This window comes from Muscardinus avellanarius, assembly GCF_963383645.1.
Source record: "Muscardinus avellanarius genome assembly, chromosome: 16".
NCBI classification, from domain to species: domain Eukaryota; kingdom Metazoa; phylum Chordata; class Mammalia; order Rodentia; family Gliridae; genus Muscardinus; species Muscardinus avellanarius.
The window spans coordinates 53,717,812-53,730,164 of record NC_137802.1 but is presented as its reverse complement, the minus strand read 5'-3'; the positions used below and the strand labels follow the sequence as shown (position 1 = coordinate 53,730,164).

The 12,353-nt window shown below is 55.3% G+C and overlaps 1 protein-coding gene across 1 annotated transcript; it reads right to left on the bottom strand.

Moving 5' to 3' along the window:
- Positions 1-2,643: 2,643 nt before the first annotated feature.
- NAGS (N-acetylglutamate synthase) lies at positions 2,644-7,786 on the bottom strand (the record flags this gene model as incomplete). Its single annotated transcript, XM_080712330.1, has 7 exons — positions 7,352-7,786; positions 6,701-6,975; positions 6,401-6,614; positions 5,943-6,123; positions 5,352-5,523; positions 5,077-5,259; positions 2,644-2,797 (listed from the first exon to the last, which is right to left on the bottom strand). Exons 1-7 carry the CDS (start codon positions 7,766-7,768, stop codon positions 2,644-2,646), a joined length of 1,596 nt encoding a protein of 531 aa, XP_080568456.1. The 5' UTR covers positions 7,769-7,786.
- Between the last annotated feature and the right edge of the window lie 4,567 nt (positions 7,787-12,353).

Genomic DNA, 12,353 nt, shown 5'->3' with positions numbered 1-12,353 from the left:
GAGCCGAGCCGAGCCTGGTCTGCTCTGGATTACACGGTGGAGCGGGCAGTGGCCACTTCGCACCTCCTGCTGTCTCTGTTTCCAGCTCCATGGTTGGCCTGCTGGGGGTGGAGTACCCCCTCAAACACCAGGCGACACAGTCCTCCAAAAATAAACATTTTATATAGGCATTTGGCTTTGTTTTTGTTTTGCCTCCAGCAGACTTTGCCATTGGCAGGATTGCTCTTGGATCCTCCCGTGACTGTCCTTGTTCTGAGAGTTCCAGTCTTTGAGCTCTTTACAGGTCTCAAAACCTGGGCTGGCGATAGAGCTCGGTGGTCAGGCACTTGCCTCGCATGTTTGAGGCCCTGGGCTCTGTCCCGGGCACTGCAGAACAGACCCTCAGAATCCTTCTTGTAGTTTATACTTTTGATTTCTTCCCATGTCCCTCTTGTAACTTGTCTTTTGCTCCCCCACTGAGGCCAGCACTTTTTGTGTGTGTGTGGAGAGAACTGATGTGTCTACCTAGCCAAGTAGTGTGCACTATACACATGAGAAAGCGGAGGCTCAGAAGGCAAGCAGCTTGCCTCTATCTACAGAGCAGATCCAGCCAGAGCCGGGTGTGGGGGCACACCCCTGTAATCCAGTATTTGGGAGGCTTCAATAGGTGGTTTGCAGGTTCAGAGCCAGCCTCAGCAATGTATGAGGCTCTCAGCAACTTAGTGAGGCTCTGTTTCCAAATAAAAATAGGGCTGGAGGTGTAGCTTGGAGGTGGAATGCCCTATGTTCAATCTCCAGCATCACTGAAAAAAAGAAGAAAAAAAATTGCCCCAAAACTGAATTCTGGGTCTGGCACGTCCAGATGTGGACACATGTCCCCTGAGGGAAGATGAGCTTCTCTTCAGGCCTGGGTGTTATCACAGTCCCATCTTCCTATTTGTCCATGCACCTTTTGAAAGAAAGTAGTCCCAAGAGCTGGTAAGGCATCTGGCACATGGTGGGGGTTCAAAAATGTTGGATGATTCAGGCACATACCTGTAATCTCAGTATTTGGGAGTTTGAGATAGGAAGATCACAAGTTCAAGGCCAACCTCAGCAACTTAAGACCCTGTTTGTCTGGATGTGGTGGTACACACCTGTAATCCCAGTACTTAAGAGACTGAGACAGGAGTATTACAGGTTTAAAACTAGGCTCAGGCCAGGCGTGGTGGTGCACACTTGTAATCCCTGCGCTTGGAAGGCGGAGACAGGAGGATCATGCAGGTTCGAAGCCAGCCTCAGCTGGCTTGAGAGACCATTTCCAAATAAAAATAAAAAAATAGGCCTGGGAGTATAGCCCAGAGGTAGAAGGGTTTCCAGGAACCCCAGTACCACAAATAAATAAATAAATACTAGGCTCAGCAATTCAGATATCAACTTATTGAGGCCCTGTTTTCAAAAAAATAAAAGGGCTGAAGGTGTAGCTGGGAGGTAGAATGCCCCTGGGTTCAAACCCCAGTAACACACACACACAACAGACCGTGTTTCAAACTAAAAAAATAAACAGCTCAGAGGTAGACTGCCTCTGGGTTAAATCCCCAGCACCCCGCCTTCCATTTTTTTCTTTTTTATTTACTTTTTTTTTTAGGTACTGGGGATGGAACCCAGGGGCATTCTACCTCCGAGCTACACCCTCTGCCCTATTTTTTTATTCTTTATTTTGAAACAGGGTCTAAGTTTTGGAGGGCCTAAGTAGCTGAGGTTGTCCTCGTACCACTATCCTCCTGTCTCAGCTTCACAAATGCTGGTATTACAAGTGTGCGTCACCACACCCGGCTCTTTTTTTCTTTTTTAAAATGAAACCTCTGGGTTTTGGATGCCTGCCTCTCTGAGGTGTGCTGCTCTTGCAGAGAGGACACACCTCCTGTGGAGCTGTGGAACATATCCAAGTCTGCACCTTTTGTAAGCCAGAGGCATCTTGTGGCTTCTAGGCTCTTGAGGGTAAAAGATGAGCCTCTGCTGGGTGGGCCAGGCTCTGAGCCCAGGCTGAAAAGGGAGCTGTGGGTGGAGGCCTCCGCACGGAGAGGGGAGCTGGGGCTGAGTAGATGTGGACTGGGAAATGGAGGATGCTCCTAGCCTAGGGACCAAGCTCCCTCTGGGGCTGCTGGCACCCAGGTGAGGAGATGGTAGAAAATCTATCTCATTTCCTAGACACCAGGAGTCCCCTGGTTCCCTGGTCCCAGAAGGTCACTTGCTAATTTCAAGTGTGAACTGACTCAGAAGTATTTACATTTTAAGGCCTCCTAAAAAACTGTAAGGGTGATATTCTGGCAGGCAGGGGTGATATTTTGGGCAAAAGAGCCTCAAAAACAGCACAGAGGCCACAAGCATGGGTCAACCCTGAAGGTCAGCCCCCCAGTAGAGCCCTCCAAGGTCCCCCCATCTCTGTCCAGGCCAAAAGTCGAAGGCCATCTCTTGTGGCGCTGGAGCAAGCTGGAGGCTTGGGCGGGGCTGTCCTTGTGTTTATTCCACACGGGCACCCCCTGGGAGAGCTGGGGCCGCTTCTTCTACGGGTCATTCAACCAACAAGCCCTATCCAGCCTATGGCTGCCTGGGGTCGCCCCTGGCAGGCGTGGTTTTCGGTCCACCATGGCCGTCCAGGGCCTGCAGGGGCTATGGCAGGGGTCAGCTGCCCGGGTCAGAAGCTGGCTTGCAGAAGGAGTCTGGCAGCCCCTTGGCATGGTTGACCAGTTCATAGGAGTCCCGGATATCCTGGAGGCCGAACCAGAAGAAGATCCACTGCTTGTTGGAGAAGCTCCCGTCACTGTGCTTGAAGTACCTGGTGGGGGAGGCAAAGCGGATACTCTGAGGACAAGGCCCACCCTCGCTGCCACTGTTTTGTTGTCAATAATGCAAGCTGTCTACTACGTACAGGCCCAGCCAGGGCCGCCCTCGGTCACCTCATCTGTCCTTACAGCAGCAGCCGGCTGCTCATTTCACACCGCGCCAGCGAGGGCCCAGGGAGCACAGCCGCCTTGCCAGAGCCACGGTGCCAGTCAGGTCAGAGTGAGGCCGTCCCTGGCTCTCTACTGCTTCTGCTGGCATTGGTCACTTTTTATTTTATTATTTATTTTACAGAACTAGGGATTGAGTCTAGGGGCATTCTATTTTTGGGCCCTCGTGTCCCCATTTAATTAAGTTAAATTAATTAAATATTTTTTGTGGTATTGGGGATTAAACCCAGGGGCATTTTATCTCTGAGATGTACCCCAACCTTATTTTTTGGGGGGAGGCACTGGGGATGAAACCCAGGGGCATTCTACCTCTGAGCTACACCCCCCAGTCCTATTTTTAATTCTTTATTTTGAAACAGATCTCACTGAGTTGCAAAGGGCCTCACTGAGTAGCTGAAGCTGGCCACGAACCACGATCCTCCATCCTCCAGTCTCCCTCCCAAATGTGTGTGTGCGTGTGTGTGTGTGTGTGTGTGTGTGTGTGTATGTATATATATATATATGTATATCGTGTGTGTGTGTGGTACTGGGGGTTGAACCTAGGGGCTTTTCTACTTTTCTACCTCAGGGCTATATTCCCAGACCTATTTTATACCTTATTTGGAAACAGGGTCTCACTAAGTTGCTGAGAGCCTCACTAAGTAGCCCAGCTTATTCTATATTTTGAAATAGTATAAGTTGTGGAGGGCCTCACCAAGTAGCTGAGGCTGGTTGTGAACCTGTGATCCTCCTATCTCAGCCTCCCAAATACTGGGATTACAAGCATGCACCACCACACCCAGCTTTTATTTTTTATTTTGAAACAAGGTCTCACTGAGTTGCTGAGGCTGGCTTCAAACCTGTGAACCTCCTGTCTCAGCTTCCCAAGTACTGTGATTACAGGTGTGTACCATGACACTCAGCTCACTTTTTATTTATTTTCTGGGGTGGGGGAGTACTGGGGATTGAGCCCAGGGCATTCTACCTCAGGGCTAAATCCCTACCCCTATTTTAATTTTTTTTTTTTTTTTTTTTTTTTGTGGTACTAGGTGTGGAACCCAGAGGCTTTCTACCTCTGGGCTATACTCCCAGACCTTTTCTATATTTTATTTGGAAACAGGGTCTCGCTAAGTTGCTGAAAGCCTCACTAAGTAGCTGAGGCTGGCTTCAAACCTGTGCGATCCTCCTGTCTCAGCCTCCCAAGCATGGGGATTACAAGCGTGAACCACCACGCCTGGCTATTTTAATTATTTTGAAACAGGGTCTCACTACGTTGTGGAGGGCCTCATCAAGTTGCTGAGACTGGCTTCAAATCTGCGATCCTCCTGTCTCAGCCTCTCAAGTATTGGGAGCCACCATTGCCTGGCTTCACTTTTTTTTTTTTTTTTGGTGGTGGTACTGGGGTTCCTGGAAGCCCTTCTACCTCCGGGCTACACTCCCAGACCTATTTTATACTTTTTTATTTTTGTAAACAGGGTCTCTTAACCCAGCAGGGCTGGCTTCAAACCAGCACGATCCTCCTGTCTCTGCCTCCCAAGCGTGGGGATTACAAGCTTGCGCCACCATGCCCGGCCCGGCTTCACTTTTTATTTTTGAGTCAGGGTCTCAAAAAGTTGCCCAGGCTGTCTCTGAACTCAGGGTCCTCCTGCCTCAGCCTGTCAAGTGGCTGGGTCTATAGGTACATGTCACTGTGCCTGGCTTCTTGATTACTTTTTTTTTTTTTTTTAATGGTACTGGGGGTGGAACTGGGCTATACTCCCAGACCTATTTTTATATTTTATTTGGAAACAAGGTCTCACTAAGTTGCTGAGAGCCTCACTAAGTAGCTGAGGCTGGCTTTGAACCTGCGCGATCCTGGCTCTTGGTCACTTCTTAGGGTCCACAGAATAGGGCCGCGGGAGGTAAGGGGAGGAAGGGAAAGGAGTGTTCCATTGAAGGCTTAGAGCCAGGAGCTTGGCAATTGGGGCTGAAAAGAGCCAGAAGGGCCAAGGTTTTGCAGGACCCTAGAAGAGACAGAGTGCGTGAAAGTTAGGGGTGTCACTTGCTTCAAGGCAGACAGTGTGGGCCTGTGGGATGTCACCAGGTGACCCTGAGGGGAAGCCGGTGCTGCCGGGAAGAGGCCTACCAGGGATTGATGGGGTTGGTGACTCGCGAGCGCCAGAACAGCATCTGCAGGTCCCGCCGCAGGCATTCCCACAGCATCTGCCCGGAGCCTTGGCCCTGTCGGCTGGAGTTCACCACAAATTTGTCCAGGTACGGGGTGCCCCCCAGGACGGGCTCCAAGGTCAGAATGGCAGCGGCGTTGTACCTGGTGCGGGGGGAGAAAGCAGGCTGGGACCTGTCTCGGGCGCTCGAGGTGTCCGACCGCGCCCTCGTCCCTGCCCCGGGCCCGCCACTCACCCCTCGGAGAAGTAGATGGAGTGCAGCCGCGGGCGCAGCGAGTCCAGGTAGTCGGCCCGGAGCTTCTTGCCGAAGCTGGCGTTGATCAGGCCGACGAGGCGGCTCTGGTCCAGGCTGTCCAGGCTGCTCACTCGCAGCATGCGCTCGGCGTTCTTGAACAGGGTCCCGGAGCCTGGGGAGAGACGGAGCGGAGGGCTGGGGTTGTGCCGGAGCTCGGCACTCCACCGGCCGCGCGGCCTGCGGGGGCTCCGGGAGGGCAGGGGCTGTTGGGACCATTACTGCCTTCGGGACCTCCACAGCCAAATGATTTCTGTGGCCTGCAGAGGTCTGTCCGCGATCTTCACTAATGGAGATACTCTTCCCGCGCAGTTTGTCCCTCCAAGTTCCGCCCGCGCCTGTGGCCCCGCCCGTTTCCTTTAGCCCTGCCTCTATATGCTGCCCTTTCGGACCCTAATCCCGCCCCTTCCCCGGCGCAGCGCTCGCCGGCCCCGCCCACCCAGAGCCCCGGCCCCGTCGGGCCCCGTCCCGCAGGAAGCCGGCGGCGCTGCGGCTTCCAGGGCACCCTGCCCGGCCCGCCGGCCTGGCTCTCACCCTTGTTGCTGAAGAGCTCTGTGAGCAGCGTGCTGGCCGCGGTGATGACGGCCGAGGAGTGGTGGGGCAGGCGGCTGAGCACCTCCACGATCAGCCGAATCTGCTGCCGCTCTTTGGTGCTCACCCATTCGGCGTTGGTGACCAGGTCCAGGTCGGCCGGCAGGTTCACGTTGCTCAGTACCTGCGTCCGGGCGAGGGGATGAGCCTCCGCCCTCAGCGGCCACCGAGCCCCCGACTGCGCCCTCGCGGAAGGGACCGCTCTTCTCTTACCCCTCTACCCTTGCTTCCTCCCGGGGTCCTCCTTCAGGCTCGGGTGTGGGGCCCAGGGACCAAGCCTCTCCGATTCTCCACCCGAGGCTTTCCACCCATCCCCGGCTTGAGAGTGACTGCGGCCGGCAGGTCGGAGGCCGGGGAGTGCGCAGCCCCGCCTCGAGTCCCGGGGTGGGGTGGGGGCGCACCTTATGACTGGTGTCGCGCAGGCCGCCTGAGTTATTGAGGAAGATGATTTTGGTGGGCTGCAGCGCCTTGGCCAGCGCCGCGGTCACTTCCAGCGAATCGAGAAGCACTGAGCGGCGCGCGGCGGTCTCCCCAATGGGGCACAGGATGGGGATGCTGCTGGACTCCAGGCACCACTGCAGCAGGTCCGTCTCCACGGAGACCACGCCGCCATAGCTGTGGGCCAGACGAGGTGCTCGAGAGCGCCCCCTCCTGCCCGCTGCACTGGGGCCGGGCGGGCGGGCGGGCAGGGCCGCACTAACCTGGCGTGGGGAGCTGGCTCCGCCGCGCTCAGCACCGAGCCGCCACCAAAAAAAGGCACGGCAGTGGCTGCGTTGTGCCGCAGCTCGTCCACCAGCACCTTGCAGCTCTGGGCAAGCTGTGCCTTGGCCTCCCAGAATGAAAGGCAGCCCGAGGGCGCTGTGGGGGCCGGCAGCCCCAAGACGACCAGGGGCTTCATGTCCATGCGCTGCAGGAAGGCCAGGGCGAAGGCCAGGCTGGACACCGCCTGGGCGCACCGGAGCACCTCCTCATCCACCTGCGGAGCAGCGGGCGCTGAGGGGCAGGAGCCCGGCCTGGGCCGGAGGGCCCTCTCGGTGGCCGCACTCGGCTGGGTGGTCAGCGCCGCGGCTGGCCACCAGCGCCCACCGGCTCCGCCCTTTGCCCGGCGGGTCTGCCACTCCCTTATCTCACACTCGCCGGTCCTCCCTCGCGCCTCCCTGCAACCTTGGACTCTGGGGCGCCTTGGGGGAGGGGCGGTGCGGACGGCTCCGCCCTCCGAGCGCCTGGGCGTCCATGGTGGGGCGCCTTCCTCCGGCATCACACCTCTGGCTCTCGGGGGGGGCGTGCGGCCGGGGTCTCGGGTCCGCGGCACGTGCCAGGGCCCCGCCGCGCCCGTTCTGGGCTCCACGTACCTCGACGACGGCGAAGGGCCTGTCCTCCGAGTGGTGGCAGGTCTGGAACTGCGTGAGCCAGTGGCGCGCCTCCCCGGGGCTGGCCCCGCACTGGTTCAGGAAGGCCTGGATGTCCCGCTGCACCAGCGAGCGGCCGGCCGCGGGCGCGGGGCCCTCGGGGGGCGGCGGCGGCGGCGTCCACGCCGGCTTCTCGGCGGCGGGCGGCGGGGCGCGGTCCTCCACGCCGGGGGCCTCCTCCTGCAGGGACTGCGCCCGCGCCCACGCGGTGCTGAGCCTGCGGCCCGGGCTGGCGCCGCCTGCCGCCCGCCGCCGCGCGCTGCCGCTCAGCCTCCGGGCGCCCCCGGGGCCGCGGGGGCCGCGCAGCCTCCCGCCCGTCGTGGCGGTCCTCAGCGCCGCGGCCACCCGCGCCGTCGCCATGACGACAGCCAAGCCCGCTCTCCCCCCACGGTGGCGGTCCGTCTGCAGCGCCCGGCACTGGGGGGCTCCTAACTTGCCGCTGGGCGGGGCTGGATCGGGACTGGGGGCCCGGAGTCACCTCGGGTTTCTTTTGAGGAGGGTCAGTCCAGGGGTCAGGGGGCGGAGCTGCGGGATCCCCCGCCCCAGGGGACGGGACCCACTAGGGAGCGTCAGGAGGCGGAGATAAAGGGAGCCCTTTCATCTGCTGCCAAGACTGGTTCCAGGAAGGGCTCTGCGGATCCAGGGGTGGCTTTGGGCGTCTGCGGGGTCTTGAACCATAAGAGAGAACTGTAACCGGTGAGAAAGGACGGCCGGAGGCCGTGAATGCCGGAAGGACTGGCAGGAGAAGTCAGAGTCGCGGAGGTGCAGGCTGGGTGCCTCTCTGGAGGCATAAGCTGGATGTGGTGCGACTCATGGTGAAGTTAGCAGGGCTCACCAAACTCCAACCGCGGGGAACCACCCTGAGGAATATCGTGATATCCTCAAAGCAGCCCTCACTAGTATCAAAGGTTCTCTTGGCCTTTGGGGTTTGGTTTATTTTCTGGTACTGGAGATTGAACCCAGAGGCGTTCTGTCTCTGAGCTACACCTCCATCCCTTAAAAACAATTTTTTAAAAAAATAATGAAACAGCATCTCAATAATTTGCTAAGGCTGGTCGTGAACCTGAGATCCTCCTGTCTCAGGCTTCTAAGTACTGGGATTACAGACACAGGCCACTGCGTCTGGGTCAAGGTTTCTCTTTAAACTATTTAAAATTCAAATCTATCATATCAGAGCTGTAACTAGAAGGCCGGTGTCACTTGCCAGAAACTAGAGAAAACCTCAAAAAATAAAATGAGAACAAAACATTGTTTTAAAATTTCAGCCAGAAAGTTGGGTGTGGTGGCACACACTTATAATACCAGCACTTGGGAGGCTGAGAAAGAAAGATCTCAGGTTTGCAGCCAGCCTCAGCTACTTAGTGAGGCCTTTTTCAAATTAGTGAGACCTTGTTTCAAAATAAAGAATAATAATTAAAAAAAAGGTGCATACTTGTAATTCCAGCGCTTGGGAGGCTGAGACAGGAGGATCGCACAGGTTCGAAGCCAGCCTCAGCTATGTAGTGAGGCTCACAGCAACTGAGTGAGACCCTGTTTCCAAATAAAATAGAAAATAGGGCCAGGCGTGGTGGCACACGCTTGTAATCCCGGTGCTTGGGAGGCGGAGACAGGAGGATCACACAGGTTCGAAGCCAGCCACGCTGGTTTAAGAGACCCTGTTTCCAAATAAAAATATAAAAAATAGGTCTGGGAGTGTAGCCCGGAGGTAGAAGGGCTTCCAGGAACCCCAGTACCACCAAAAAAAAAAAAAAAAAAAAAAAAAAAAAAAAGAATAAAGCAAAAATAGGGCTGAGAGTGTACTTCAGAGGTAGACTGCCCCTGGCTTCAATCCCCAGTTCCGGAAAAAAGAAAAATTCCAGCCGGACACTGTGGCTTGCTCCTTGGAAACCTGGAAGGATGGCCAGTGCCAGGTGTTAACCATCCCCAGCACCATGTGAGGCCTTCACCTGTCACACACTGCAAAACACTTCCCAAACCACAACTCAGTCTTCAGTGACTCCGGGGCAAGTATTATTAGTACCCCCATTTTATAGATGAGAAAATTGAGGCACAGGAGCAGGCGAGGGCCAAGGTCACTTGGCTCACAAACAGGGTCTTTGACGCAAAGCAGCGCTGTTCCCATCTAGGGTCTTAAGCAAGACCTGGAATGGGCTCCGAGGCTGGAACCCGTCCACAGGATGTGGCTCAATGTGCCCACGTGCTGCCCCTAAGCACCGCCCTGCACTCTCAGCTGTGCGAGTCCTATGCCCAGCCACACCATCCAGCCCAGCCCTCTGTTGTGGAGGAGGAACTGGGCCCTCCGACATGGTTGAGGGAAGGGGACTTGGCCAGGGCCACGCAACTGTCAGAGTCCCGGCCAAACCCCAGGCATCCAAATTCCCACCTCTGCCCTTGTCTTCTACAGTGCGGCTTGTGCTCCTGGGGAGCGGTGGTGGCCGGGCTGCTTCCCTCCTCAGTCAGGATGGGGCTCAATGGTACAGTGAGCGCTTGGCGTTCAGAGACGCTAGATCCCATCCGTAGCACCAGAACAGAGAAATCCAGAGGATGCGGGTGATTACGCTGACCCTTTCCTGGAAACTCCCCATCGACACCACCACACACAACCTTCCAGGCAGGAGACTGCGTGTGTGTGTGTGTGGCGGGGGCTGACCTGGTGACCTCATCATCCACTTTTCCAATTTCCTGCTTAGAAATCTCAGTTTCTGGGCAAGAAGTAAAGCCATGGTTTGGGGGTCTGCATCTCGGTAGACCACCTTCATGGCCTTCTCTCTCTTCCAGCCGCACTGCCAGCCCCTAAGGCCCTCAGTGGAGGTGGGCCTAGCGCCGGGGCATGACAGGCTTCCTCCCCAAACTCCTCTGCTTACTCCGTAGTGGCAGAGCCCCCCCACCCTTCTGGGCTCTCCATCCCAGCTTGCTTTCCACGGCTCCTCTCCCTCTGAGCCTTCCTCTGTCTGTCTGTGTTGTCTCAGACTCCACGTCCCTGCCAGCAGGGCTGCCGTCTCCCTTCTTGAACTGGGGGCTCAGCGAGAGCGCCCACCTACCCATTTCCCCAGAGCCTGTGGGTGGCAGGGGCTTAGAAGCTGCCTCCACTCCTTTGGGCTCCATCCCAGAGGGCTGTGTCCTGAGGCAGCCAATGGGACCCGTGGACACCCCTAGTGAACCATTAACTCCGGGCCCATTGAACCTGGGGCCACTGTGTCCCAGCCAATCACTCAGGGAGGCCGCCTCTGGCTGGGGGACTGGCCTTGCTTTCTGGATGGATGTGTACAGCCCAGAGCTCCAACATGAAGGCCTGTGGGACCATTGCTGCTTTTTTGGTTCCAGCTGGAATCATCATCTTCTTCTTCTCCTCCTCCTCCTCCTCCTCCTCCTCCTCCTCCTCCTCCTCCTCCTCCTCCTCCTCCTCCTCCTTCTTCTTCTTCTTCTTCTTCTTCTTCTTCTTCTTCTTTTTTTGCAGTCCTGGGGATATAACCCAAGGGCATTCTACCTCTGAGCTACACCCCTATTCTTTTCTACACCTATTCTTTTTTAAGAATAAAAACCTATTATTTATTCTTATTTTGAAACAGGGTCTCATTGAGTTGCAAAGGGCCTCACTAAGTAGCTGAGGCTGTCTGTGAACCTGGATCCTCCTGTCTCAGCCTCCTGAATGCTGGGATTACAAGTGTGCGCCACCATGCCTGGCTTATTTTTATTTATTTATTTTTTTTGGTGGGTCTGGGGATGGAACCCAGGGGCATTCGACCTCCGAGCTACACCCCCTGCTCTATTTTTTATTCTTTTATTTTTTATTTTATTTTATTGGTGGTACTGGGGTTCCTGGAAGCCCTTCTACCTTTGGGCTACACTCCCATACCTATTTTATACTTTTTTATTTTTTGGAAACAGGGTCTCTTTAGCCAGCGCAGCTGGCTTCGAACCTGCATGATCCTCCTGTCTCTGCCTCCCAAGCGCGGGGATTACAAGCGTGCGCCACCACGCCCGGCTATTCTTTTATTTTTGAAACAGGGTCTCACTGAGTGGCAAAGGGCCTCACTAAGTAGCTGAGGCTGTCCGTGAACCACGATCCTCCTGTCTCAGCCTCCCGAATGCTGGGATTACAAGCGTGCGCCACCATGCCTGGCTTTTTAATTTAATTTTTTTATTTTTTTGGGTACCAGGGATGGAACTCAGGGGCATTCTACCTCCAAAGTACACTTCCAGCCCTATTTTTTATTCTTTCTTTTTTTCGTGTGTGTGTGTGTGTGTGTGTGTGTGTGTGTGTTTGTGTGTGTGTGTGTGTGTGTGTGGTACTGGGGGTGGAACTCAGAGGCTTTCTACCTCCGGGCTATACTCCCAGACCTATTTTCTATTTTATTTGGAAACAGAGTCTCACTAAGGTGCTGAGAGCCTCACTAAGTAGCTGAGGCTGGCTTTGAACCTGTGCGATCCTCCTGTCTCAGCCTCCCAAGCGCGGGGATTACAAGCATGCGCCACCACGCCCGGCTTTTATTCTTTATTTTGAAACAGGGTCTCACTAAGTTGTGGAGGGCCTCCTTAAGTAGCTGAGGCTGTCCACGAACCTGAGATCCTCCTGTCTCAGCTTCCCAAGTACTGGGATTACAAGTGTGTGCCACCACGCCCAGCTAGAGAGGATTTCTTCTCCTTCATTTTTTTTTTTTTGTGGTACTGGGGATATAACCCTTCTACCTCCGGGCTACACTCCCAGACCTATTTTTATATTTTATTTGGAAACAGGATCTGTTAAGCCAACGAGGCTGGCTTCAAACCTGCGAGGTCCTCCTATCTCCACCTTCCAAGCGTGGGGATTACAAGCGTGCGCCACCACGCCTGGCATCGAGGGGACTTCTTATACTATTTTCCTACTTTTATGTATGCATGAACACTTTCTTATTTTTATGATATCAAGGAATATTCTACCTCTCAACTACTCCTCCATCCCTAT